The sequence below is a fragment of the Palaemon carinicauda genome, chromosome 28 (assembly GCF_036898095.1).
Source record: "Palaemon carinicauda isolate YSFRI2023 chromosome 28, ASM3689809v2, whole genome shotgun sequence".
NCBI classification, from domain to species: Eukaryota; Metazoa; Arthropoda; class Malacostraca; order Decapoda; family Palaemonidae; genus Palaemon; species Palaemon carinicauda.
In genome coordinates, this window is record NC_090752.1 from 59094421 (window position 1) to 59119180 (window position 24760).

At 43.5% G+C, this 24760-nt stretch overlaps 1 protein-coding gene across 1 annotated transcript; it reads left to right on the plus strand.

Annotated features, from left to right (window-relative positions):
• Positions 1 to 278: 278 nt before the first annotated feature.
• Positions 279 to 3120, plus strand: LOC137621832 (uncharacterized). The gene is made up of 2 exons (XM_068352339.1): positions 279 to 389; positions 2680 to 3120. Exons 1-2 carry the CDS (start codon positions 279 to 281, stop codon positions 3118 to 3120), a joined length of 552 nt encoding a protein of 183 aa, XP_068208440.1.
• Positions 3121 to 24760: the final 21640 nt, after the last annotated feature.

Consider the following 24760-nt stretch of genomic DNA (forward strand, 5'->3'; position numbering starts at 1 on the left):
AAGAGCAAGGATAGTGAAAATGGAGAATTTGGTAAGAGCCAGGATAAAGTGAAAATGGGGAAACTGGGTAGGAGCAAGGATAAAGTGAAATGGGGAAATTGGGTAAGAAAGTAAGGATAAAGTGAAATGGGGAAATTGGGTAAGAAAGTAAGGATAAAGTGAAATGGGGAAATTGGGTAAGAGAGCAAGGATAGTGAAAATGGAGTAATAGGTAAGAGCCAGGAGAAAGTGAAAATGGGGAAACTGGGTAGGAGCAAGGATAAAGTGAAAATGGGAAAATGGGTAAGAGCAAGGATAAAGTGAAAATGGGAAAAATGGGTAAGAGCAAGGATAAAGTGAATATGGGGAAATTGGGTAAGAGCAAGGATAAAGTGAAATGGGGAAATTGGGTAAGAGAGTAAGGATAGAGTGAAATGGGGAAATTGGGTAAGAAAGTAAGGATAAAGTGAAATGGGGAAATTGGGTAGGAGCAAGGATAAAGTGAAAATGGGAAAAATGGGTAAGAGCAAGGATAAAGTGAATATGGGGAAATTGGGTAAGAGAGCAAGGATAAAGTGAAATGGGGAAATTGGGTAAGAGAGTAAGGATAGAGTGAAATGGGGAAATTGGGTAAGAAAGTAAGGATAAAGTGAAATGGGGAAATTGGGTAGGAGCAAGGATAAAGTGAAAATGGGAAAAATGGGTAAGAGCAAGGATAAAGTGAAATTGGGTAAGAGAGCAAGGATAATGTGAAATGGGGAAATTGGGGTAAGAGTAAGGATAGAGTGAAATGGGGAAATTGGGTAAGAGTAAGGATAGAGTGAAATGGGGAAATTGGGTAAGAGAGCAAGGATAGTGAAAATGGAGAATTTGGTAAGAGCCAGGAGAAAGTGAAAATGGGGAAATTGGGTAAGAGATCAAGGATAAAGTGAAAATGGGAAAAATGGGTAAAAGCAAGGATAGTAAAAATGGGGAAATTGGGTAAGAGCCAGGATAAAGTGAATATGGGGAAATTGGGTAAGAGCAAGGATAAAGTGAAATGGGGAAATTGGGTAAGAGTAAGGATAGAGTGAAATGGGGAAATTGGGTAAGAGCAAGGTAAAAATGAAAATGGGGAAATTGGGTAAGAGCAAGGTAAAAATGAAAATGGGGAAATTGGGTAAGATCAAGGTAAAAATGAAAATGGGGAAATTGGGTAAGAGCAAGGTAAAAATGAAAATGGGGAAATTGGGTAAGAACAAGGTAAAAATGAAAATGGGGAAAACCAGGTAAGAGTGAAGAAAGTGAAAATGGGGAAATTAGGTAAGAGAAACGTAAAAATAAAAATAGGGAAATTGGGTAAGAGCAAGGTAAAAATAAAAATGGGGAAATTAGGTAAGAGCAAGGTAAAAATGAAAATGGGGAAATCAGGTAAGTGTGAAGAATGTGAAAATAGGGAAATTTGGTAAGAGTAAGGTAAAAATGAAAATGGGGAAATCAGGTAAGAAAGTGAAGATAAAGTGATGATGGGGAAATTGGGTAAGAGCAAGGTAAAAATGAAAATGGGGAAATCAGGTAAGAGAGTGAAGAAAGTGAAAATGGGGAAATTGAGTAAGAGAAACTTAAAAATAAAAATAGGGAAATTGAGTAAGAGCAAGGTAAAATGATAATGGGGAAAATGGGTAAGAGCAAGGTAAAAATGATGATGGGGAAACCAGGTAAGAGAGTGAAGAAAGTGAAAATGGGGAAATTGGGTAAGAGAAAGGTAAAAATGAAAATGGGGAAATTGGGTAAGAGCAAGGTAAAAATTAAAATGGGGAAATTGGGTAAGAGCAAGGTAAAAATGAAAATGGGGAAATCAGGTAAGAGTGAAGAAAGTGAAAATGGGGAAATTGAGTAAGAAAAACGTGAAAATAAAAATAGGGAAATCGAGTAAGAACAAGGTAAAAATAATAATGGGGAAATTGGGTAAGAGTAAGGTAAAAATGAAAATGGGGAAACCAGGTAAGAGAGTGAAGATAAAGTGAAAATGGGGAAATTGGGTAAGAGCAAGGTAAAAATGAAAATGGGGAAATCAGGTAAGAGTGTGAAGAAAGTGAAAATGGGGAAATTAGGTAAGAAAGTGAAGATAAAGTGAAAATAGGGAAATTGGGTATGAGCAAGGTAAAAATGAAAATGGGGAAATCAGGTAAGTGTGTGAAGAAAGTGAAAATGGGGAAATTGGGTTAGAGCAAGGTAAAAAATGAAAATGGGGAAATCAGGTAAGAGTGTGAAGAAAGTGAAAATGGGGAAATTAGGTAAGAAAGTGAAGATAAAGTGAAAATAGGGAAATTGGGTATGAGCAAGGTAAAAATGAAAATGGGGAAATTGGGTAAGAGCAAGGTAAAAATGAAAATAGGGAAATCAGGTAAGAGTGAAGTGAAAAGGGGAAAATTGGGTAAGAGCAAGGTAAAATTAAAAATCAGAAAATCAGGTAAGAGAGTGAAGAAAATGAAAATGGGGAAATTGGGTAAGAGCAAGGTAAAATGAAAAAGGGGAAATCAGGTAAGTGTGTGAAGTGAAAATGGGAAAATTGGGTAAGAGCAAGGTAAAATGAAAATGGGGAAATCAGGTAAGAGTGTGAAGATAAAGTGAAAATGGGGAAATTGGGTATGAGCAAGGTAAAAATGAAAATGGGGATATTGGGTAAGAACAAGGTAAAAATGATAATGGGGAAATCAGGTAAGAGTAAAGATAAAGCGAAAATGGGCAAATCAAGTAAGAGTGAAGAAAGCAAAAATGGGGAAATTGAGTAAGAGCAAGGTAAAAATGAAAATGAGGAAATCGGGTAAGAGAGTGAAGAAAGGGAAAATGGGGAAATTGGGTATGAGCAAGGTAAAAATGAAAATGGGGAAATTGGGTAAGAGCAAGATAAAAATGAAAATGGGGAAACCAGGTAAGAGAGTGAAGAAAGGGAAAATGGGGAAATTGGGTAAGAGCAAGGTAAAAATGAAAATGGGGAAATCAGGAAAGAGAGTGAAGAAAGTGGAAATGGGGAAATTGGGTAAGAGCAAGGTAAAAATGAAAATGGGGAAACCAGGTAAAAGAATGAAGAAAGTGGAAATGGGGAAATTGGGTAAGAGAAACGTAAAAATAAAAATAGGGAAATTGAGTAAGAGCTAGGTAAAAATGATAATGGGGAAATTGGGTAAGAGCAAGGTAAAAATGAAAATGGGGAAACCAGGTAAGAGAGTGAAGATAGTGAAAATGGGGAAATTGGGTAAAAGGTAAAAATGAAAATGAGGAAATTGGATAAGAGTGGAAGGACAGTGAAAATGGGGAAATTGGGTAAGAGAGCAAGGATAGTGAAATGGGGAAATTGGGTAAGAGCAAGGCCAAAATTAGAATGGGGAAAATGGGTAAGAGAGAATGGGTAAGAGAGTAAGGGTAAAGTGAAAATGGGGAAATTGGGTAAGAGCAAGGTAAAAATAAAATGGGGGAAATCGGGTAAGAGAGTAAGGATAAAGTGAAAATGAGGAAATTGGTAAGAGCAAGGTAAAAATTGGAATAGGGAAAACGGGTAAGAGTAAGGATCAAGTGAAAATGGGGTGACAGGTCTACCTACGCTAACTTGCAGCGGGTTTTTTACCTCACGTAAAGTTTTAAGGCTAGTTTACGTCGGAACAATGCATCCATAGCAAAGATCAATTATTTGTATTTGTTTAGGAACAAATGCGGATTTTGAAGTATGACTATAGAATACCATAATAAAAGATAATTGTTACATGAATAGCTTGAAATAATTTTCAACTAGTTGTGCAAGATTTTAAAATGGTAAATATTGAAGTAGATGCACTTCAAGCATTTAGAGGTCTAGGGAGAAAGGGCAGGGATAAAGCCTACAGAAGTTATGGATGCAGGAAGAAACTGTACAAGATAAAAATAATAGAAAAAATCATTTTAAAGTAATCATGCTGTATAAGAACAACTCTAATATTGAAACCTGACTGACTGTGAACTTTGCTTGAATCTTATTTTGTCATCATTTCTGAACCCAGTGAACTAAATGCATTTTTAAAAATAAAAACAATTCATATTATGTAAAAGTCTTCGTGGATCTTCTTGACAGTGGAGCCATCATCAAAATAAAACTTCTTGAAGCAACATGGTCTGCAGGATTACTCCAACTTGGCCTGCAGGATTATTCCTGGCTCACATCCTCCTTGATATGATAACCTAAAAAAAGAGAAAAAACACTTGAGTTAATCCTATTTGCTTTGTACAATTGCTGTGGTACACAAAAATTCTCTTCTCTTATCTTGAATAAAGAAATTGTTATAATACTGTTTCCTATGAGTTATTTTGAAATATGTATAGAATAATAAATGCAATTTATTATTTTGTTACTAAAACCATTCTTAAAATTGGACAGAACCTAATTAATATAATACATTAGTTATGTATGTACAGTGTCTGGTAGTGTTTAACCAAAACTACTTGAAAAGGGGCCTACTGGTAAATTAATGATATTTTATTCGGAAATCTAAATAAAGACTAAACCGATGAAAAGTACTCTACAGAAAACTATGCAATTAAGACCTTAAGGGACCTCAAAAAGAACCTATAACTCGGTTTACAATAACACTCAAAGGTATATGTAACTCAAACTTACATACAATATAAATTGACTTTATCAGCATGGCTGGCTTGACTTGATTAAAACCTAAGTGTACCTTGAAGCACATGAGACTTCTTAGCTGGCCTAAAATATATATATATATATATATATATATATATATATATATATATATATATATATATATATATATATATATATATATATATATATATATATATATATATATATATATATATATATATATATATATATATATATATATATATATATGAATTTACAGTTTTTACTGTAGTTACATAGCCCTATATAATGAACTGAATTTAAGAGTTTAGGGATTTAGGGCATAATACTTGGCACTAGGACCAACTTGTATCCTAAAAATTTGATACTATCATACAGTCTTAATTCAAGGTACAAAATTTAAATTACAATCAACTAACAAGTTACAAATCAATGCTAGCTTCCTACGACTACTTTCGGTAATTCCCTTATATCAATCGCAGAAATATTATACAGTAGAAAGTTGCTGGGGGGAACTTCCATCAGGACGACATGGCTATCTCACCCAAAACAATAGATTTTCCCTACGTCAAAATCCCTTTGTTTTCACTTAGCAAATTGGCTAAATCTTCGTGTTTCTCTTGTAGGCACAAAATCCCCTAAACAGGACTTCAAGTCAGTAGGAGATGAGGAATCTCCCATGTCCCGAAACATGGTACCCCTTTAACATCCTTGGAAAACAAGCTTAAAACTTCTGGCTGATTTTCATACGAGTGGAGCAATGACATAGATGATCCTCAACTTTTAAGTTTTCAATAGACAAAAATAAATCAATTACTAACTTTTCACACCAAAGGCAACAAACTAAATCCTTTTAGTACTGTATTTTTTTTAGTGAGAAATGGTTAAACTAGAGAATTTTTTGGACAATTTAAAAAGTTCAATTACAGTATATCCTGTTACACAGCTAAGTTGAATAGCCTACAGTAAAGTATGCTCAAATATATACCCAATAAGCAAATTAAAAAGGTAACCGACATATAATGCAACTATTTGATATCTTTGTGCCCAAAGTTACACAAATTGAGCTCCAAGAATACAGATAAGGGATAACCAGCAAATTTTGTTAATTTTATCAAGAACCATTTGCCAACAGCTCTTAAGGTATAGGATGCTAGGGTGCCAAGACTGCATTATTTTCGTCTGCAGGGAAGGGGAAAAATTATCATGTGTATTCAAAGGGAATATTTAAATAGTGTAAGGACATCGTCTTACCCGCCGTGTTTCCTCCCCCCGGACTCTCTTCTGATAATTGTAACATGATATTTTCATTATAAAATAAATTTTTGAACATACTTACCCGGTAGTTATGTATATAGCTTACGTCTCTGACGTCACGGCAGAAAATTCAGAACTCTCGCCAATTGGATAGCCAGGTGTACCACCCCTGCGCCCTAGCAAGGTACCATTCCAGGAACACTCATATATTCCATGCCTCTAGTCTCTTAGAGGGGAGGAGGGTGGGACTTAAATTATGTATAACTACCGGGTAAGTATGTTCAAAAATTTATTTTATAATGGAAATACCATTTCTAAACATAAGACTTACCCGGTAGTTATATATATAGCTGGAATTCTGCTTAAGAGTTAATTAAAACAAACTTAAGGGTTCGTACCTGATAAGGAAGCTGACTTCAATGATACTCTGCCTCATTATGTCTGCTAGCCTTATGAGATCCAGCGGTCCTCCCAGGGGGCTGAAGATCTCGTAGGGACTGTCAAACCGGTGTATATACCTCATTATGACAGAACCTCCTCCAATAACCAGTTCCGGGCACTCTCAAGGAACAAATTTGACCACCTGACAAAATCAAAGATTGTGGAAGAGTGACACAATCTCCACAAACAACCATAAAAAACAATTAAAAGTACCAAGAGAAGAAAAGGTTATTGGGATTATGGGAACATAGTGGTGGATCCTTCACTCGCTGCTACGAATGGACCCAGAGTGTAGCAGTCCTCGTAACGAGTCTGAACACCTTTCAAATAATATGAAGCGAACACAGATTTGCTCCTCCAGAAGGTTGTGTCCATTATGCTTTGCAATGATCTATTCTGTCTGAATGCTGCCGACGTTGCTACTGCTCTGATTTCATGAATCTTGACCTTTAAAAGACCAAGGTCTGATTCATTGCAATGAATATGTGCTTGCTTAATCAAAAGCCTGATAAAAAATGACAAGGCATTTTTTGACATCTGTAATGAGAGCTTTTTGACCGAGCACCATAAAGCTTCAGAACTGCCTCGTAAATCTTTCGTTCTATCCAAGTAGCATCTCAGAGCTCTTACTGGGCATAAGACACTTTCCAATCCTTCGCCAACCAAATCCGTAAGATTCGGAATCTCAAACGCTTTGGGCCAAGGTTGAGAAGGGCGTTTGTTTTTGGCCAGAAAGCCTAATTGTAAGGCACAGACAGCTTTACCATCACGAAATCCAACGTTTTTGCTAAACGCATGTATTTCACTCACTCTTTTGGCTGTTGCGAGACTAACCAAAAATAAAGTCTTCATAGTAAGGTCTTTCACAGAAGTTGAACCCAGTGGCTCAAACCTGTCGCTCATAAGATACTTCAATACAATATCCAGATTCCAGGCTGGTGAATCTTGGTTTCGTTGTTTTGTAGTCTCAAAAGACTTAAGAAGTTCTTGCAGATCCTTATTGTTAAAAAGGTCTAGGTTTCTATGCCTGAACACACTTGCTAACATACTCCTATATCCTTTAATAGTCGAGGAGGAGAAGTTGCACTTCCTTCGAAGGTGGAGCAGGAAGTCCGCAATTTGGGCTACAGAGGTACTTGATGAGGAAAGAGAATTGACTCTACACCACTCTCTGAAAACCTCCCACTTGGATTGATAAACTTTGATAAATGAAGTTCTTCTTGCTCTTGCAATGGCTTGAGCTGCCTCCTTCGAAAAGCCTCTAGATCTAGTGAGTATTTCGATAGTCTGAAGGCAGTCAGCTGAAGAACGTGAAGATTTTGATGGAATCTTTCCAAGTGAGGTTGTTTGAGTAGATCTACTCTTAATGGAAGTATTCTTGGAGTGTTTACTATCCATTCCAGTACCTCTGTGAACCATTCTCTTGACGGCTAAAAGGGGGCCACTAGGGTCATTCTGGTCCCTTTGGATGTTACAAATTTCTGTACCACTTTGTACAGGATCTTGTATGGTGGGAAGGCGTACAGATCTAGGCTGGACCAATCCAAAAGAAACGCGTCTATGTGGACTGCTTCTGGATCCGCCTCTAACCTCTTTGTCTTTGAGGTTGCAAAGAGATCTATGCATGGACGACCCCAAAGACGCCACAGGCTCTTGCAAACTTGAAGGTGGAGCGTCCACTCTGTTGGTAGGATCTGACCTCTTCTGCTGAGGCTGTCTGCCATTACGTTTTTCTCCCCTTGGATGAACCTTGTGAGAAGGATAACGTTCCTCTCTCTTGCCCACAAAAGGAGATTCTTCGGCGTCTCGTACAGAGATATCGAGCGAGTCCCCCTCCCCCCTGCTTGGCAATGTAAGCCAATGCCGTCGTGTTGTCGGCATTGACCTGAACCACTTGTTGGTGACTGATCCCTCGAAACTTTTGAGGGCTAATAGAACTGCCAACAATTCCTTTGATTTATATGCAAGTTCTTTTGGTTCTCTGACCATAGTCCCGAAACTTCCAACTTGTTTAAAGTTGCTCCCCCTCCTGAGTCCGAGGCGTCGGGGCATTACACAAGGTCTGGGCTCTTTTGCGATAGGTCGAGACCTTCCTGGAACTTGTTCGGTTCGTCCCACCACCGAAGGCAGTCTTTGATGGAGTTCGTAATCGGAATGGACATCGTTTCTAGATCTTTCTCCTTGTTCCAATGGCTGTTGAGATGGAACTGGAGAGGACAAAGGTTCAGTCTTCCTAGGGAAACAAATTGTTCTAAGGAGGAAAGGGTTCCTACTAAGCTCATCCACTTCCTTGCTAAACACATTCTTGCTTAGAAACGATTGGAGTTTCAATCTGGCTTGCTCCATCCTTAAAGGAGACGGAAAAGCCCGAAAAATCTGACTCTGAATCGTCATTCCCAAATAGAGAATCTCTTGAGATGGAATCAAGAGAGACTTTTCCTTGTTGACAAGGAGACCCAGTTCTTTTGAAAGGTTCAATGTTGTCTGAAGATCCTTCAGGCAGTGATCGTATGAGTGAGCTCTGAGAAGCCAGTCGTCGAGATACAAGGAGGCTCTTATGCCCCTTAAATGGAGGATTTTCGCTACATTTAGCATAAGGTTCGTAAAGACCTGTGGTGCTGTGCAGAGGCCGAAGCAGAGGGCTCGAAATTGGAAGACTTCTCCCTTGAAGACGAACCTTAGGTAAGGCCTGAAGCTCGGATGGATAGGGATGTGGAAGTAAGCGTCCTGGAGGTTTAAAGAGACCATCCAGTCATCCTTCCTTACTGCGGCTAGAACTGATTTCGAAGTCTCCATTGAGAACTTCGTCTTCTGGATGAACTTGTTTAGCGCACTCACGTCCAGGACTGGACGCCATCCACCGAGTTCTTGGGTACCAGGAACAGGCGGTTGTAAAAGCCTGGTGAACAAATATCCTGTACCTTCTCTATGGCCCCCTTTTCCAACATGCGAGACACTTGGATAGTTAGAGCTTGTCTCTTTGCCTCCTCTCTGTATCTGGGAGAGAGATCCACAGGAACTAAGACCTAACGAGGATTCCCTTGAAAGGGAATCTTGTAACCCTCCTTCAAGATCTGTATAGACCACTGATCTGCTCCTCTCTTCTCCCACGCTTGCCAGAAGTTGAGTAGTCTGGCCCCTACTGCCTGAAGGCGAAATCAGTCAGACTCCGCTTCGCCCTGCTCTGAAGCCTCTTTCTCTTATTCTTTCTAGCGTCAGGTCTGGAGCTACCCCTGCTGGAAGATCTCCCTCGAAAAGGCCGAGAAAACTTGGGAAAAGTTTCTTCCTTAGGCTTGCGACTGGTAAACGAGGGTGGAAGAGCTTTTCTGGCTGTCTTAGAGACAAGACCTTGAGTAGCCTTTTGAGCCAAGGCTGCCGATATCTCCTTAATTAGTTCTTGTGGGGGGAACAAGGGAGAAAGAGGCAAATACAACAGCTCGGATTTCTGGAAGGGAGTAACCACCACAGAAAGAAACGAGCATAACTGATCCCTTTTCTTAAGGATGCCTGCTGAAAAGAGCGCTGCTAATTCGTTGGATCCATCCCGCAAAGCCTTGTCCATGCAAGACATCAAATGGACTAGAGCAGAAGTATCCCCCTCTTTAAAAGTAGCGACTTTTTTACCCAAAGCTCCAAGAGTCCAGTCTAAGAAGTTAAAAACTTCGAAGGCTCTAAATATGCCCTTGAGCAGGTGGTCCATCTCCGATGTAGACCAGAAGATCTTGGTCTTCCTCATGGCCGACCGACAAGGAGCGTCTACGAGGCTTGAGAAATCTCCCTGGGCAGAGGCAGGTATCCCCAAGCCGAGAACTTCTCCTGTCTTGTACCAGATACCAGACCTGGAGGCCAGTCTAGCTGGAGGAAAAGAGAAAGCTGCTTTTCCTAAGGCTTTCTTAGACTGCAACCAGTCACCCATCAGTTTTAGAGCCCTCTTAGATGAACGTGATAACACCATCTTGGTAAAGCAAGCCTTCTTTGAGGCCTTCCCAAGAGTAAACTCAGACGGTGGCGAACGGGGAGTCACTAGCACAAAGAAGTCTAAGAATTCCTCAGTAAAAACTTTCATCAGTTTTTTCAAGTCGGCGGAATGATGAAAAGAAACAGAGTCCTCGTCTTCCGACACTTCCTCAAACTCCATAGGAGAAAGCTGGCCTTCTATGTCCTTCTCTGGTAACGTTCCTTTGGGAGCAACAGTGTCGAGTGCAGTATCCTTCTCGAAAATATCCCGAGTTCCAACAGCAATAGAAACAGGATCAGTACGAATAATATCAAGCGGGCTTGACGCTTGTGGCTCAGCCAAACGCTCGCAATCAACTCAGAGTCAAAGAGTTCCTGAACTTGAACTACGTTAATGTCGTCTTGGAAAGAGTGAGCCTCATCATCATAATCAAGACTAACATCTGAAATATGGTAAGGGGTAGGATGTTCAGGATCGTATTCTGAAAGGTGCTTGCCGTCACTTCCTGACAAGCGTTTAGAGCTGCAAACCGCTTGCTGTTCAGCGACCTATTCGTCTGTTTTCCGTTCGGAAACACGACCTGGAGGACGTTCACTTAAGTAACTTGAGGAGTGGAAGGCTCCTGAAATCTAGGACGTTCGACAGCCTGTTTTGCAGGACGTTCTGCAGCCTGTTCCGTAGGACGATCGGCAGCCTGTTTTGCATGATGTTCGGCAGCCTGTTTCGAAGGATGTTCGACAGCCTGTTTCGCAGGACGTTCTGCAGCCTGTTCCGTAGGACGATCGGCAGCCTGTTTTGCATGATGTTCGGCAGCCTGTTTTGAAGGATGTTCGACAGCCTGTTTTGTAGGACGAACAGCAGCCTGTTTCTCAGAACGTTCAATAACCTGTATAACAGGACGTTCAACGTCTCTCTTTGAAGGCCGTTCGAGAGCACAATCTGACAGAAGAATCTCCTTGCGCTTGTAAGGGCGTTCGCGTTCTATATTGGGGCTGTCAACCGCGGACTTAGGTGATCGTTCATGATCACGTCCTAAGGGACGTTCAGGGAGGCTAGCAGGAAGCTTAGAGCCTCGACTATGAGGGCGTTCGACATCAAGAACCACCTTACGCTTAAGGTTACGTTCGAGAAACACGTCCTACAGGACGTTTCGAAACGTGCTGAGCAGCCTGCTCGCCGTCTCGATCCTGACAAAAACTGTCACGTGTCAGTTTGAGGTTTGTCGCTACGCTGGTAGTTCTGCATGAACGACGAGAGCCTGCTTTGCATCTCTTTTAACATAACAAAATTAGGATCTGAACGTTGTGAAAACGGTGATGACACAACATTCTCCTCATCGCTCAGGGGGACAGAGCACCTGGAAGGTGAAAACCAGTCTGAAGGCTGCGTGGGCGCCTGGATTGAGGTTAAGCCTGGTCCTGACTTTATAGGATCCTTGGAAGCGTCCGACGTCCTATAAGGACGTTTAATCGGACTGTCAAACGACTCTGGTGTATCCCAATGGCTACATCCAGGTCGAGAACTAGCAGGACGTTGGTAGGCCTTATCAAAGGTCCTCAAGAGGTCTGGAAGCCAGCTTCCAGCCTCTTTTAGGCAAAGCGTCATCCGAAGATGACGAGAAACACTTAACCTCACCTTTCTATTGGTGAGGGTGAACGTCCTGGGAAGCGCCCACTGGTACGTTCGAGGGAACGTCTGCTCGTGTTTTAAAGCCTCTCGTCTCCTTTCGCCATTCGACATTCCTTCTCCCATGGGTTGGGGAGCTTGGAAGAGGTCTAGGACTAGGAGGACGACAGACGCGAGCAGACGCACCCTCCACTGCACTTTTTGCACTTTCACCCTTCAACTGCCTTACGTCGGACATCAGCTGGGTTCTGTCCACCGCAAGAGATTCCACTTTAGTGCCCAGCACTTGAATCGCAACTAACATATCTTTAAGAGACGACTCATTAGCAGTTGCAGTAGCGGGATCAGGATCTACCATTACAGGGGAAGGAATAGGGTTAATGACATGGGAAGAGGGAAAGTCTTTAGAGGAACGAGAAGAATTTCGTCTCAATCTATCCCTTTTGAGTTTACGTCTATACCTGTCAAACTCAATCCATTCATGCCATGATAGTAGAACACACTCATCACAGCCATCCCCCAAATCACACTCTTTACCTCTGCAAGCAACACAGAGAGAATAGGGGTCAAGTGAAGCTTTTGCCATTCGGGTCTTACACCCACCACTCACACAAAGAGAAATCAGACAAGCAAGGGTCAAAAATTTTCTAAATCCAATTCGAATTAAAGAATATTCAAAACGAGATAAAAAACAAGCGGGAATCAACAACCAAAGTTTTGTACTTCACCAAAATAAAATCAATATTGACGATAGCAGAATTCATGTGTCACCGCTAGCGACGATAGCAGAATTCACGTGTCGCCGCTAGCGAGGTCAGAGAATATATGAGGGTTCCTGGAATGGTTCCCCGGTACCTTGCTAGGGCGCAGGGGTGGTACACCTGGCTATCCAATTGGCGAGAGTTTTGAATTTTCTGCCGTGACGTCAGAGATGTAAGCTATATAGATAACTACCGGGTAAGTCTTATGTTTAAAATTCTTTATTTGTTCCACACAGTGGATTATTGCATAACGATGTTGCGCTCTTTGAGAGCTTTATTTCATGTATAATAATGTATATTTCATTAGGCTACCACTTTGGTATTTGTTAATTTATTTTGAATGAAAACAAATGATTTGGCGGTTGGAAATGTTTCCCTCCCGGGCTACTTATCCATCAGCACTCTGTAATATAGTGACTGTTGCATGTTCAGTAAATTGTCAGTCTCTCTGCTCGTTTTGTTGTCCTCACAATAGTTTTAGTCTCTTACATTAAATTTCTCATTATCAGTGTATTTGTCTTTATATAAATCACCTGAATTAACTTTTCAATATACATGTGAATTTCTCAATCTAAAACTTCGATTTTCATGGAAGTCTACATGGATTTCACGAGTGACTTGAAATCTATAAAAATGAGACAGTATTCTGTGTTTCGGGGAGAAAAATGATATTTTCATTATAAAATAAATTTTTGAATATACTTACCCGGTGAATATATAAATAGCTGACGTCTCCGACGGCCCGACAGATTCCAAAAACTCGCGAGCGATCGCCATGAAGGTTGCGGGTGTGCCCACCAGCGCCGACTATCGGCCAGATACCGCATATACTTCTCAACCACTCCAGTTCTTCTCAGTCCGCTGGGTCTCTATCGGGGAGGAAGGGAGGGCCTTTAATATTATATATTCACCGGGTAAGTATATTCAAAAATTTATTTTATAATGAAAATATCATTTTTAAATATTAAACTTAGCCGGTGAATATATAAATAGCTGATTCACACCCATGGTGGTGGGTAGAGACCAGTATAAATACAATAAAGGCGTATATGCTCAAGAGTTTTTTGACAAATATTTCATAAAAAACCAACTTAAGTATAGGTACCTGGTAAGGAAGCTGACTCTGATGATTACTCTGCCTCATTAGTCCGCTTTCCTCATGAAGCCCAGCGATCCTCTCAGGATGCTGAAAGACTCCCAGGAGCTGTTATATCCAGGGCGAACACCCCTATAACAGGACCTCATCAATACCCTTAATCTGGGCGCTCTCAAGAAACAACATTTGACCACCCGCCAAACCAAAAAGATTGCGAAAGACTTCCTAGTCTTCCGTACAACCCAAGACAAGATTAAAAAACATTTCAAGAGAAGATTAAAAGGATATTGGGATTAAGGGAATGTAGTGGTAGAACCCTCACCCACTACTGCACTCGCTGCAACGAATGGACCCAGTGTGTAGCAGTCCTCATAAAGAGTCTGGATGTCTTTTAAGTAAAATGAAGCGAACACTGACTTGCTCCTCCAAAAGGTCGCGTCCATAATACTTTGAAGAGATCTGTTTTGCTTAAAAGCCACCGAAGTCGCTATTGCTCTCACTTCGTGAGTCTTGACCTTAAGCAAACTACGATCTTTCTCACTTAAATGAGAATGTGCCTCCCGGATTAAAAGTCTAACAAAGTACGATAACGCATTCTTAGACATGGGCAATGAGGGCTTCTTAACGGAGCACCATAAAGCCTCAGAACAACCTCGTATTGGTTTAGTTCTAGACAAGTAAAACTTAAGAGCTCTAACGGGGCACAGCACTCTTTCAACTTCATTACCTACGATCTCTGAAAAACTAGGTATTTCAAAATATTTAGGCCAAGGACGAGACGGAAGTTCGTTCTTGGCCAAAAAACCAAGTTGAAGAGAACATATAGCTTTATTCGTCGAGAAGCCGATGTTCTTACTAAAAGCATGGATCTCACTGACCCTTTTAGCCGAAGCCAAGCTCACCAAAAAAAGTGTCTTGAGGGTAAGATCCTTCAGGGAGGCTGAATTTAACGGCTCAAACCTGTCTGACATTAGGAACTATAGGACCACGTCTAAGTTCAAAGCAGGAGTTGAAATACGACGCTCCTTAGAGGTCTCGAAAGACTTAAGGAGGTCTTGGAGATCTTTGTTATTTGAAAGATCCAAGCCTCTATGTCTGAAAACAGAAGCCAACATGCTTCTGTAGCCTTTAATGGTGGGAGCAGAGAGGGAGCGAACATTTCTCAGATGCAGGAGAAAATCCGCAATCTGCGCTACAGAGGTACTGGATGAGGAAATAGAGGAGGACTTGCACCAATCTCTAAATACCTCCCACTTCGACTGGTAGACCTTGATAGTAGATGATCTCCTAGCCCTCGCGATCGCTCTAGCCTCCTTCGAAAATCCTCGAGGTCTTGAGAGTCTTTCGATAGTCTGAAGGCAGTCAGACGAAGCGCGGGGAGGCTTTGATGAAGTCTCTTTACGTGAGGCTGCCGTAAGAGATCCACCCGTAAAGGCAGACTCCTTGGGACGTCTACCAGCCATAGAAGTACCTCTGTGAATCACTCTCTCGCGGGCCAGAGGGGAGCAACCAACGTCAACCTTGTCCCTTCGTGAGAGGCGAACTTCTGCAACACCTTGTTGAGGATCTTGAACGGCGGAAATGCCTAAGCGTCCAGGTGAGACCAGTCCAACAGAAAGGCATCTATGTGGGCCGCCTCTGGATCTGGGACTGGAGAGCAATAAGTCGGGAGCCTTTTGGTCAGCGAGGTCGCAAAGAGGTCGATGGTGGGTTGACCCCAAGTCATCCAAAGACTCTTGCATACATCCTTGTGGAGGGTCCACTCTGTAGGGATCACCTGACCTCTCCGACTGAGACAGTCCGCCAAGACATTCAATTTCCCTTGGACGAACCTCGTCAACAGTGAGATGCCTCGATCTTTTGACCAGATGAGGAGGTCCCTTGCGATGACGAAAAGAGCGTGGGAGTGAGTGCCTCCTTGCTTGGAGATGTAAGCCAAGGCCGTGGTATTGTCCGCATTCACTTCTACCACCTTGTTTCGAAGCAGACTCTCGAAACTCGTCAGTGCTAAATGAACAGCCAACAGCTCCTTGCAGTTGATGTGAAGGCTCCTCTGGTCTGCCGTCCAAAGACCCGAACATTCCAGACTGTCCAGAGTCGCCCCCCAACCCAAATCCGACGCGTCTGAAAATAACACATGGTTTGGGTTCTTGACTGCCAGGGACAGACCTTCTCGAAGACGTATATTGCTGTCCCACCAGTTCAGGCACGTCTTGACTGGCTCGGAGATCGGGATCGAGACCGCCTCCAAAGTTTTGTCCTTGTTCCAATGGGAGTCTAAATGGAACTGGAGAGGGCGTAGGTGAAGTCTCCCTAGAGAGATAAACTGTTCCAGGGATGAAAGCGTCCCTAGGAGGCTCATCCAGCTTCTCACAGAGCAATGGTCTTTCTCTAGCATGAGACGGACTTTGAGCAAGGCTTGCTCTATCCTGTTGGCAGACGGAAAAGCCCGAAAAGCTAGACTCTGTATCTCCATCCCCAAATAGAGAATCGTTTGGGAGGGAGCCAGCTGAGACTTCTCTATGTTCACCAATAGGCCCAACTCCTTTGCAAGATCCAACGTCCACTGTAGGTCCTGCAGACAGCGATGACGGGACGACGCTCTGAGTAACCAGTCGTCCAGGTACAGGGAGGCTCGAATCCCCGACAAATGTAGGAATTTTGCTACATTTCTCATGAGCCTCGTAAAAACAAGAGGAGCAGGGCTGAGGCCGAAGCACAGTGCTCGGAATTGATACACCACATTCCTGTATACAAACCTCAGATACGGCTGAGAATCTGAGTGTATAGGAATGTGGAAGTACGCATCCTGCAAGTCGAGAGAGACCATCCAGTCTCCCTCTCTGACTGCTGCCAGAACGGATTTGGTGGTCTCCATCGTAAACTCTGTTTTGACAACAAACACGTTGAGAGCACTGACATCCAGCACCGGCCTCCAACCTCCTGTATGCTTTGGAACTAGGAAGAGATGGTTGTAAAACCCCGGTGATTGAAGGTCCGAGACATTCACCACCGGGGCGGTGGTGAATGTCTCTAGCAACTGAGACACCTGCAGATGTAATGCTTGTCTCATTGACTCCTCTCGATACCTGGGAGAGAGGTCTATAGGAACTTTTACTAGAGGAGGTCTCCGTACAAAAGGTATTTTGTACCCCTCCTTTAGCAACAAAACAGACTCCCGGTCTGCACCCCTCTTCTCCCAGGCCTGCCAGAAGTTGGTTAATCTGGCCCCTACTGCTGTCTGAGGACGTGGGCAGTTAGACTCTGCCACGGGAGGACTTAGATCCTCTCCTCTTACCTCTCTTACTATCGGCACGAGAGCCTCCCTTACAGGGAGCTCTGCCACGAAAGGGCGGGATAAATCTCGTCGCTGGAGTATCGAATTCAGGTCTAACGACATAAGAGGACGAAGGAGCAGCCTTACGCGCAGACGTGGCCATCAAATCATGGGTATCCTTCTGCACTAGAGACGCTGCGATATCCTTAATCAACTGCTGTAGGAACAGGGCAGAAGACAATGGCGCAAAGAGTAGCTCTGACCTTTGACAAGGAGTGACACCTGCAGACAGGAACGAACAAAGTGTCTCCCTCTTCTTAAGAACTCCTGCCGCAAAAGTAGCAGCGAGTTCATTAGAGCCATCACGGATAGCTTTGTCCATGCAGGACATAATTTGCACAGAGACATCACGGTCAGCCGAAGAGATCTTCCTGCTCAAGGCTCCCAGCGACCAATCCAAGAAGTTGAAAACTTCAAAGGCCCGATAAACTCCTTTGAGGAGATGATCTAGGTCTGAAGAGGACCAGCAAACTTTCAAGCGTCTCATGGCCAGACGACGAGGAGAGTCTACGAGGCTTGAGAAGTCTCCCTGGGCAGAGGCAGGTACTCCCAAGCCGAGAACTTCTCCCGTGTCATACCAGACGCTCGCGCGAGAAGCCAGTTTAAAAGGGGGAAAAGCAAAAACTGACTTCCCCAAACTCCTCCTGGTCATCAACCAGTCGCCTAGTAAACGCAAAGCTCTCTTAGAAGAGCAAGAGAGCACTAGCTTTGTGAACGACGGAGTCGAAGCAGCTAGGCCCAGCGTGAACTCTGATGGGGGCGAACGAGGAGCAGCAGACACAAAATGATCAGGAAAAAGTTCTTTGAAAATAAGCATGATCTTTTTAAAATCAAGAGAGGGCTGAGCAACTTTAGGCTCCTCTCCATCCGAAAAAGTCCCCAAAGGCATATCAGTTGGAAGGGGATCAATGACTTCCTCATCCGACGGAACTTCGTCCGACAACTGCCGAGTCTCGCGATACGGAGAGACATGCCGAGGAGGCAATGCTTGACAGGCTATGTCAACATGCGACGGAGCAGCAGCAACAGCTGAGGAAACGACGTCACGCCGCGGCTGCAAAGACTGAAAGTCTTGTGACTGACAAACAACAACAGCCTGAGTTGATTGCCGTTCGACATCACGTCGAGACTGCATTGACTGCAGGGTCTGCGCAGGAAAAACAACTTCTGACTGCGGTGACAGACGCTCAACGTCACGTCGAGGCAACGGAGTCAGTCGGCGAACGTCAGTGCGGGGCTGCGGTGACAGCTGCTGAACGTCAGTTCGAGACTGCGGCAAAGGGGGTTCCACGTCACGTGACTGACGTGAATGACGAGGAACACGATCAGCATCGCGTTTCAAAGCACTAGAAACGTTAGCGCTAACATCACACGGACGAGAAAATACTCGTTTAGGCGGCTGAAGGCCAGAGTCACGCTTATCGTACTGGCGAACCGCAAGCAAAGAATCATCGTGAACCTGTTCATGCTCGTAATCTTCCATAAGGGAGGAAAGTTTAGACTGCATGTCCCGCAGGACAACCCACTTCGGGTCAACGGGAGTTGCAACGGGCCGTGACGTCGGTAACGTCTGCGCAGGCAAAACATTGCCCCTACCGAGACCCTCGGACTCCGTGTTACGTTTTCGCTTAACAGGCGAACAGCCATCCGATGACTGCAAGTGGTCAGAGCTGCCCCAATGGCTACAGCCAGGACGCTGGACCTGTCCTGAAGGGACTGACTTGCGCTTTAAGGGCCTAGAAACCTTGCGCCAAGGTTTCTTATGCGACAAGTCGTCGGAGGACGAGAAGAACTTAGTCTCACCCGTCTTATGGTAAGGACGTTCTTGATGAGAAACGTCTGATACCAAAGAGGGAACGTCTGTACGTCGGTTTACACCTCTCGCCCCCTTAAGTCCTACGACATTACTTCTCCCTGGTGCAGGGGAGCCTGAAAGAGGTCTCGGACTAGGGGAGCGACAAGCACGAACAGACGAACCCTCGGTCGCAACACTAAACACATTTTGCGCACTTTCCACTTTACCACTTAGATTTTCTGCTTTACCACTTTGACACTTCAACAACTTAACATCGGACATAAGCTGGTTCCTGTCCGAGGCTAAGGATTCAACCTTTTCACCTAATGCTTGAATCGCTAAAAACATATCGCGCATTGAAGGTTCATGAGTGCCAACAGGGGGTTCAGGAACTACCACTACAGGGGAAGGATTAGGTTCAGGGGCATGGGAGGAGGAAAATTCCAAAGATCAAGACGAGCTTCTCCTCACCCTATCTCTTTCGAGCTTACGAGTATACTTTTCATACTCAAGCCACTCGAATTCCAACAAGACCACGCACTCCTCACACCGATCTCCTAATTGGCAGGATTTACCCCGGCAATTAGAACAAACAGTATGGGGGTCGATAGAGGCCTTGGGAAGACGTTTGTTACAATCTCTCGCACACTTGCGATATACAGGAGAAGGGTCAGCCATTATGAACAACCAGAGAAAATCCAAATTAAAGCCAAGTTCATCAACAAGAAACAAGCAAAAAAGGGTTTCAAGAGTTTTATTGAAGAAACACACCAACACAGCGAAAGCCAATAAAACAACCAAAACAAAGTACTTCACCAAATCGGTAGAAAACTCGAGGTCTAAAGCGAGCGGAACCAATGTTGTCGGTGACACCGACAGAGAAGAACTGGAGTGGTTGAGAAGTATATGCGGTATCTGGCCGATAGTCGGCGCTGGTGGGCACACCCGCAACCTTCATGGCAATCGCTCGCGAGTTTTTGGAATCTGTCGGGCCGTCGGAGACGTCAGCTATTTATATATTCACCGGCTAAGTTTAATATTTAAAAATAAACTCCGCTTTAAAAAACTAGGACAGTACACTTGAAATTATAAGACTCCACTTTACAAAACTATGAGAGTATGTTTAAAATGGTAGACTCAGCTCTAGAAAACTACAACAGTTGGGTTGGAGGGTGGTATACAACACTGCCCCTCTCACACGTACTTGGGGTGAAGTTGGACAAAGACTCGTAAGACTGAACAATCGGTCTTCATAGGTAGTTTCTTCTTTTAGGAGCAGCTAATGTCATTACCGAAGCCTAGGCAGCTCGGGAAAATCCTTTGTGCCTTTTCGCATATGGAACCGAGAATAGAGCTGGACCAAAACACTGTAGAGGTAAGGATGACAACTTGCTGGAGAAGCACTAGTTTCAATTTTCTGATGGGCAAACATAAGAGTATGGCACTAAGCAGCACATAAAACACGTTGTGTGAAGGCCTGTTGTCGGTGAATAAGTCTACCGATGATAGCAAGCGCATGCTATGGTGTTTTGATTATTGCTATAGCATTCAGATTGGTCTTCTCTCAGGAAATGTTGGAGAGATAGGAGAGAGGGTGGTACATTTTATTCTAATTGAAGGTATAAGAGCTTCATCTCGTATGAGACAGTGCTGGTAACATGCTTGTGAACACCCATACAATGTACCGCTCAGAACTAGGTACGATCTTGTTCCTGGTACATACTATACTTGCGTACACACACACAGGTCATTGGTGACACGCAAATCAGTTAATCAGAAATCTTAGACTACCTATCCTTCTATGGGTTATTTTACGGCATTTGGTCGAGGAGACCATTTCGAACGATTCCAAACCAAGATGCAAAAGCAGCAGTGTGCTCACTTGTTATCGTAAGAAACAGATCACAGATAGCGCGAGTGATAGCACCTGATTGGACAAGTATACTTGGGAATGGGAACGTTCCTGGTATATAGCCATTCACCACCCGAATGAAATGAATATTATGTTCTCGGTAGAGTTCTACAACATAGCATGTACGAGACTTCTATCAATCAATCTTCTTAGACTACTGCTACAATGTCATCTGATACCTAACTAGAAGACTTTAGAAACCTACTGAAGGAGGAATAGGAAGATTGCCGGTGCCTTATACCTGGTAAAGGAGCAAGTGCTCCATCTCTTTTGAGATTAGTTGGGCGAATTGGGCGAAGTGGATACATTCTCGGTATGTAACGTTCCTGCCATGCATACGTTGGGAGATTGGTCGGGGGCTCAGGGATGTCCTCATCACTCGGCTGGGCAAGGAAAAATCTGATCACATAGTGAGTGCTCACCCCTAGACTGATAAAGTGTTGATGGAGCGTGGATTTCAGAGGTAATCCGAAACACGAAGATTGTAGTGTTAGCGTATGAAAATAACATACCGTACTTGGTGATAGTGCTCGAAAACTCATGCGCGTGGATAATAGTGCGGATGGAAGATTGTGTGTGTGAACCATCATGAATGTGGATGATCGTGTTCCTGGAACTCGTACGCATGGATGAGACTGTAAGCATGAAGACCTTGGGATTTCTCGGGAAGGGCAGTAATGTCAAAAACTAATTGTGGAGACATTGCTCATTTGCATGAAAGAGTCCTTGCATACATGTGTGTAAAAGACAGTACTGTACATAAAAGAGCAGAATGTAGGTCTTGTGCATGTAGAAGTCAAGAAAATCAAAATCATACTCAGGAAATACTGATGTTTTTTTGACTGAAAGTCTTTGCAAAAGTACGCATGAAAGGCAGTATGGAAAAGACCATACTTAAGAGCTTATGCATGTAGATATCTGGGTGGAAATCTGTTATGCGTATGCACCAAGTCCTAGCACATGTATGTGTGAGGTGGTAGTATGGCAAAAGACCCTATGTAGAGCCTATGCATGTGGATCTCAGGTGCAAGAGGATGATGATATGTTCCAAAACAGCACAGTACCTATGAATACCTTGCTTTACGAAGCTCTTTATTATGACTTAATCATTAGCTGGATTTTTTAACCAATTAAGAGCTTCCAAATATCTATGCATATCCTCCCTGACGTAGATTTAGAATAGCCATTTTCTTCCCTATCGGCTTCAGTTCCATCATGACTACCATCACAAGATGTAGTCTTCCCTTAGAATGCGGTCTATTTCAAAATTTACTGAATTTCACCCATTTTGGTTACTGATTATGTTTACAACACACTGTTGAGTATATAGCCATAGTTGCTCATGCAAAAGTAAAAAAGATCAACAAAATAATGACCCACATGATTGGCATGTGCAACTCATCCATTTACCGCTTTCCAGAACAGAGAAGCAGTGATATAAATTATAGGTAATTATGATACTTTAAGTGACCCATGAGGATGACATTTGCAGCACATCCATGTACCACTTGCCAGGACAGAAGAGCAATGAGATAACGTCTAATTGCAAGCAAAGCGAGGATATGACAAAGCAAAAACCAATAAATCATTAGCTCAATTAAGCAAGGGGGTATTTTAATTACAATGAACACTTACGAATGACTCCATAGAAAATGGGATGAAAATAATTTTTTTCTATGCGTCTAGAATTCATGGCAAACAAAAGCTCCACTGTTTTGACAGTGTTTCATTACTATTATTCGGTTTTGATTACGGCGACTTTTTTTTTATGTTGACTGCCACAAACAACAAAGTTTAAAAAAGTTAATCTAAATATACAATAAGATTGGTACAGAGTATACTTTGAGGTGTTTCGAACATAATTGATGATGATATCTAGTACAAAACCGTACCTTTTCAGTTATGGTAGTCGACCCACCGTAACTCAATATCTATGGATTTCCGTCACACCATCAAAAACATTCAAAACACCTATAATTAAACCATATTCACGTTTTTAAAGCTGTAAAAGATGGTTAAAATATGACAAATTTGTAGATAATTTGTATTTTTCCTAACTATACAAACCTTAGCTATTTACATGGGGTAATTACTTCGGCGTAGCTGAATGATGAGCCATAAAAGTTTTAACGAGGGTTTACTACCCCGCCGCTAGTTAGCGGGGGTTAGGGAGGGGTAGCTAGCTACCCCCCCCCCCCCTCACACACACCGGTGAATGCTTCACCTTGCTTAGAGGTAGGACTTATCTCGGGGGACAGGGCTGGCGGGCACATATGTGTAAATAGCTAAGGTTCGTATAGTTAGGAAAAATACAAATTATCTACGAATTTGTCATTTGTTCCGTAACTGAAATACAAACCACGCTATTTACATGAGGTGACTCAACCCTTAGGAAGGGCGGTAAGTCTCCTGCCATACTGGCTTTGGCTTGCCCGGGGACCCAAAATTCGAGTGTGTAAGTACTCAAGAAATAAGGGGTCCCTGCTCCTTGCTGACAGCTGTGAAACTGCTGCAGCCTACATAAGCTGTGTGTGAAGGTGAGAAGTGACTCGTCCTAGGAAGTTGACCTGGAGTTCTTCAGATGGAAATCTAGGCTAGGACTCTCCCAATACCACCTCATCAGGGTATGGGGACATGACAGTATTACATTTTAATACTAGGAACACAAGGGAGCATGGCTTACCTGCAGAGGTTCGAGGTCAGCTGTGCAGAGAACCCATGATGCTGCTTTCTCCAAGGGAGGAAAGGAGGAAGAAAAGAATAAGGGCCAGACAGATCTTTTCATTCACGCAAACTAAAACCGGGTAACAATGCCCTCAACCTTCTGCTACTTGTCCATTAAGGAGCCTGAGGTTAGACCAGCTGTTGTGCAGCCACCACAGGGCCGATAGAGAACGTATCGAGCCTCCTGTGTGTCACATCTTGCAGGTAGTGGGCCGTGAAGGTGGTCTGACGCTTCCACACCCCAGCTTGAAGGACCTGCGTCACTGAATAATTCTTCTTGAAGGCCAGGGACGTAGCTATGCCCCTGACATCATGCGCTCTAGGGCGACGTGACGGAGGAGGGCCAGGATTCAAGGCCAGATGTATCACCTTGAGAATCCAGGCCGAGATAGTATTCGTGGTGTCCCTCCTCTTCGTCTTCCCGGTGCTCACGAACAAGGCTCGCACCCGGGGACGAACTGCAGCTGTTTTTTTTAGAAACAACCTCAGACTCCTCCCTGGGCACAGGAGATGGTCTGGGTCATCTGTTACAGAACGGAGACTCGAAACCTAGAAAGAGTCGAACCTAGGGTCCGGCACTCCCGGATTCTGAGTCTTGGCAACAAACTCAGGGACGAAGCTGAATGTTACCTCCCCCATCCCCTTGAATGGACGATGTCATACAAGAGACCATGTAGCTCACTGACTCGCTTGGCTGAGGCCAAAGCTAGCAGGAAAACTGTCTTCCAGGTAAGGTGGCGATCAGAAGCCTGGCGTAATGGTTCGTAGGGAGGTCTCTTCAGAGACCTGAGAACTCAAACCACGTTCCATGGAGGAGGTCTCACTTCCGACTGAGGGCGGGTAAGTTCATAACTCCGTATGAGAAGGGAAAGTTCCAGCGAGGAAGAAATGTCCATTCCTTTAAGCCTGAAGGCAAGACTTAAGGCTGAGCGATAGCCTTTAACTGCCGAGACTGAAAGGCGCATTTCCTCCCGCAGATACACGAGGAACTCCACTATTGCTGGAATAGTGGCATCGAGGGGAGAGAGACCCCTTCCACGACACCAACCACAGAAGACTCGCCACTTCGCCTGGTAGACCCCTGCGGATGACTTGCGCAGGTGACCAGACATCCTGTTCGCAACTTGTTGCGAAAATCCTCTCTCTGTGAGGAGATGCTGGATAGTCTCCAGTCGGGAAGTCGAAGCGAAGCTACGGCTTTGTGGTAGATGTTGGCGTGTGGTTGTTTGAGTAGCTCGTGACGTGGAGGGAGTTCT